The 3,605-nt window shown below is 40.1% G+C and overlaps 1 protein-coding gene across 1 annotated transcript; it reads left to right on the forward strand.

Moving 5' to 3' along the window:
• Positions 1–466: 466 nt before the first annotated feature.
• Positions 467–2,998, forward strand: LOC107088218 (protocadherin beta-15-like). The gene has a single exon (XM_015380240.1). The coding sequence runs from the start codon at positions 581–583 to the stop codon at positions 2,996–2,998; it is 2,418 nt and encodes an 805-aa protein (XP_015235726.1). The 5' UTR covers positions 467–580.
• The last annotated feature ends 607 nt before the right edge of the window (positions 2,999–3,605 follow it).

Genomic DNA, 3,605 nt, shown 5'->3' on the forward strand with positions numbered 1-3,605 from the left:
TGCCTATTTGAATACACACATGTTTTGATATAGGTGGGATGAATGTCCTTTTAGATAAATATGCATTAGTGTCTAAATTAGAAAATATATATATCTGCAGTGCTGTTTTGCATGAAGACGTTTTTTGCTTGTTCCAATGCATGTGTGCTGCCTCAAAGTTAATGTAATAACTACTATTTTTGTGTGTTTTTATATTAGTGATGAAGTCTCTAATGGGCTCAGTAAGATTATTCACTTCATCTTCTTGTTTAATTTAGTAGTCCCTAATTGTTTAATTTTCAAACTTTTTCTCATAAACGAGTAAAAAAATAAACATATTTCTCACGAATTATTATTTTAAATTTTCTTCATTTCTACGTCTGTTTAGAACGCTTGGTGTCACTGTACACCATGGAAAAAAGGAAATCCTCCGTCTCTTAATCTTTTTTTTTTCGTTTTCCCAAACGTCGTGGTGCTGCAGCGTTTCTCTCGGTTAAATGGACCAGCTTCGACATTATTTTGATGATAAACCGCTTGAATTGAATTTATAACATTCTTTTTCGAACAAAGAGGAGAAATAAGGACGGTATCATTTGGAACCATGAGTAATACAGTCAGCGGACTTTCTTTCATCCACATTTGTGTTTTCATCTTTCTCCGGCTCTATTTTGCGAATGGAGATGTGAGCTACACAATAGCTGAGGAGATGAAAAGTGGATCCGTGGTCGGAAATATTGCCAGCGATCTGGGATTGGGGATTTCCACTCTTTCGTCTCGTAAAGCTCGCATAGACACGGACAGGGATGACAAACGATATTTTGATATAAACCTGAGCAATGGAGATTTGATTGTCACTCAAAGGATCGACCGGGAAAGCCTTTGTGACAAGAAGTCGACCTGTGTTTTGAAAGAGGAGCTGATTCTGGAGAACCCTTTAGAGATTCAACGCATCAGCATTCAGGTGCAAGATATCAACGACAACGCCCCTGAATTTAGCGAAGGCTTGATTTCATTTGAGATAAGAGAATCGGCGATTAAAGGAGCCAAATTCTTACTTAGCGAGGCCCGTGATGCGGACATCGGCACAAATGCTGTACAGCGCTATATTGTGCAACATAATGAGCATTTCACCATAAATATAAATACAGAGGTTCCTGGACGGAAACAAGGAGAATTGGTTTTGGTCAAAGAATTAGACCGAGAACAACAGAGCGAAATAAAACTAGTCCTTACTGCTCTGGATGGGGGCACTCCCCAGAGATCAGGTACAGCAGTTATTGTTGTTACAGTGCTTGATGCGAATGATAACACTCCGGTTTTCAGCAAGCCGGTTTATAAAGCAAGCCTGCCAGAAAATTCCCCAGCTGATTCTATAATAGTAAAGGTGAGTGCAACTGACGCAGATGAAGGTCCAAATGGAGAGATAACTTATAATTTCGACCATATGTCTAATAACTATGTCTCTCTGTTTTCCATTGATCAAAAGACAGGAGAGATAAAAGTAAAGGGTGCTATTGATCACGAAACCGATTCTTCGATTGAATTACGAATACGAGCTAAAGATGGACCAGGTCTTACTTCATACTGCACAGTAATGATAGATATAATAGACGTCAATGACAATCAACCTACTATAAGCTTAAAATCACTATCCAACCCCATATCTGAGAGCGCCCCTCCTGGTACAGAGGTAGGCATAATTAATGTGCAGGACAGAGACTCTGAAAAAAATGGAAAGGTTCATTGTTCCATTCAAAAAAACCTTCCTTTTAAGTTGGTTCCTTCCATTAAGAATTATTATTCTCTGGTGACCACCGGCGGACTGGACCGTGAACTAGTTTCTGATTACAATATTACAATCACAGCAATCGATGAGGGTTCTCCATCTCTGTCCTCCTTTAAAACCATTCAGCTGTCTGTAGCGGATATCAATGATAACCCACCTGTGTTTGAGGAACAGTCCTATAGCGCATATATTAATGAAAATAACAAACCGGGCTCCACTTTGTGCTCTGTTTCTGCTCAAGATCCAGACTGGAGACAAAATGGTACAGTGATTTATTCTCTGTTACCTGCTGAGGTGAACAGTGTCCCTGTATCATCTTATCTATCTGTTAATGGAGACACGGGTGTGATCCATGCTGTAAGATCATTTGATTATGAACAATTACAGAGTTTTAAAGTGCACGTCATGGCCAGAGACAATGGTTCTCCTCCGCTCAGCAGCAACGTGACTGTCAGTGTGTTCATATCGGATGTGAATGACAACTCTCCTCAGATTCTGTATCCCGCCCCGGAAGGCAGCTCCTTCATGACTGAGCTGGTCCCTAAAGCTGCACATAAAGGAACTCTGGTCTCCAAAGTCATAGCGGTGGACGCAGACTCTGGACAAAATGCCTGGCTGTCCTATCATATAGTCAAAGCCACTGATCCTGGACTTTTTGTTATTGATGTACACAGTGGAGAGATCAGGACACAGCGGGACCTTTTAGAATCTGACAGCATGAAACAGAACCTGATTGTTGCAGTGAAGGATAATGGACAGCCCTCTCTGTCTGCCACCTGTTCCATGTATTTACTTATTTCTGATAATTTAGCTGAGGTGCCAGAACTGAAAGATATTTCTTATGATGAGAAGAACTCAAAGTTGACCTCTTATTTGATCACCGCACTGGTTTCCGTGTCCACCTTCTTTCTTACCTTCATCATTATCATCCTTGGACTGAGGTTTTGTCGCAGGAGAAAGCCCAGACTTTTGTTTGATGGAGCAGTGGCCATCCCAGGAGCTTATCTTCCTCCTAATTATGCTGATGTTGACGGGACAGGAACTTTACGCAGCGCTTATAATTATGACACATACCTGACAACAGGATCTAGAACCAGTGACTTTAAATTTATATCATCTTACAATGACAACACTCTGCCTGCTGATCAGACCCTGAAGAAAAGTCCGTCAGACTTTACTGATATCGTTGGAGGCTGTGATTATTCTCCAGAGGTAGGAACATTTACGAAGTAGCTAAATCTTCTTCTGTTCTGTATGTTTGGAATAATACGTGTCACAAATCTGAACCTGCTATTTACCTTGCTGCAGTTTTCTTATATTTGTTATTTTAGTTCTACATTTTCAAATCCTTATATAAATAGTCAAATAATGATAAAGTCTAAAAAGGACTCCGAATTTGTTGATAGGCTTTGTTTGAGACATAGATTTTTCCCCCAGAGAAAATAAGACCTTTCCTTAACTATATCTTTGAATCTTGAAAATTTATTGTTATTCACATCCACTTCAGTGTTATAATCATTTATATTGTTTTTGTGAGCAATGATATGTCCGACGTTCATGAACGCACCGTAGGCGTTCTGACCCTTTTAAATGCACCACACCTGCTTGTGAGATGCCTGACAGTTTTTTCTCCTGATACTTCAGCGTACAGTTCGTTATCTCCTTTTGCCCGTTTTTTCTCCTAACATTCACCCTTTATATCCTCATACCTACTGGACTTTTTGTGTGTACATGTCAGTAGAACCACAGTAAATACAACACAAAACTAGATATGTCTCTCCGTGGCTTTTATCGGGGACACACTACATAGACCTCGCCGCTCTTAAACCTCCTAACTCCT

Source organism: Cyprinodon variegatus, unplaced genomic scaffold (genome assembly GCF_000732505.1).
Source record: "Cyprinodon variegatus isolate N-32 unplaced genomic scaffold, C_variegatus-1.0 Scaffold210, whole genome shotgun sequence".
Taxonomy (NCBI): Eukaryota; Metazoa; Chordata; class Actinopteri; order Cyprinodontiformes; family Cyprinodontidae; genus Cyprinodon; species Cyprinodon variegatus.

Coding starts and splice junctions, on each gene's coding strand:
- LOC107088218 (XM_015380240.1), top strand. CDS start 581: ATGAGTAATACAGTCAGCGGACTTTCTTTCATCCACATTTGTGTTTTC.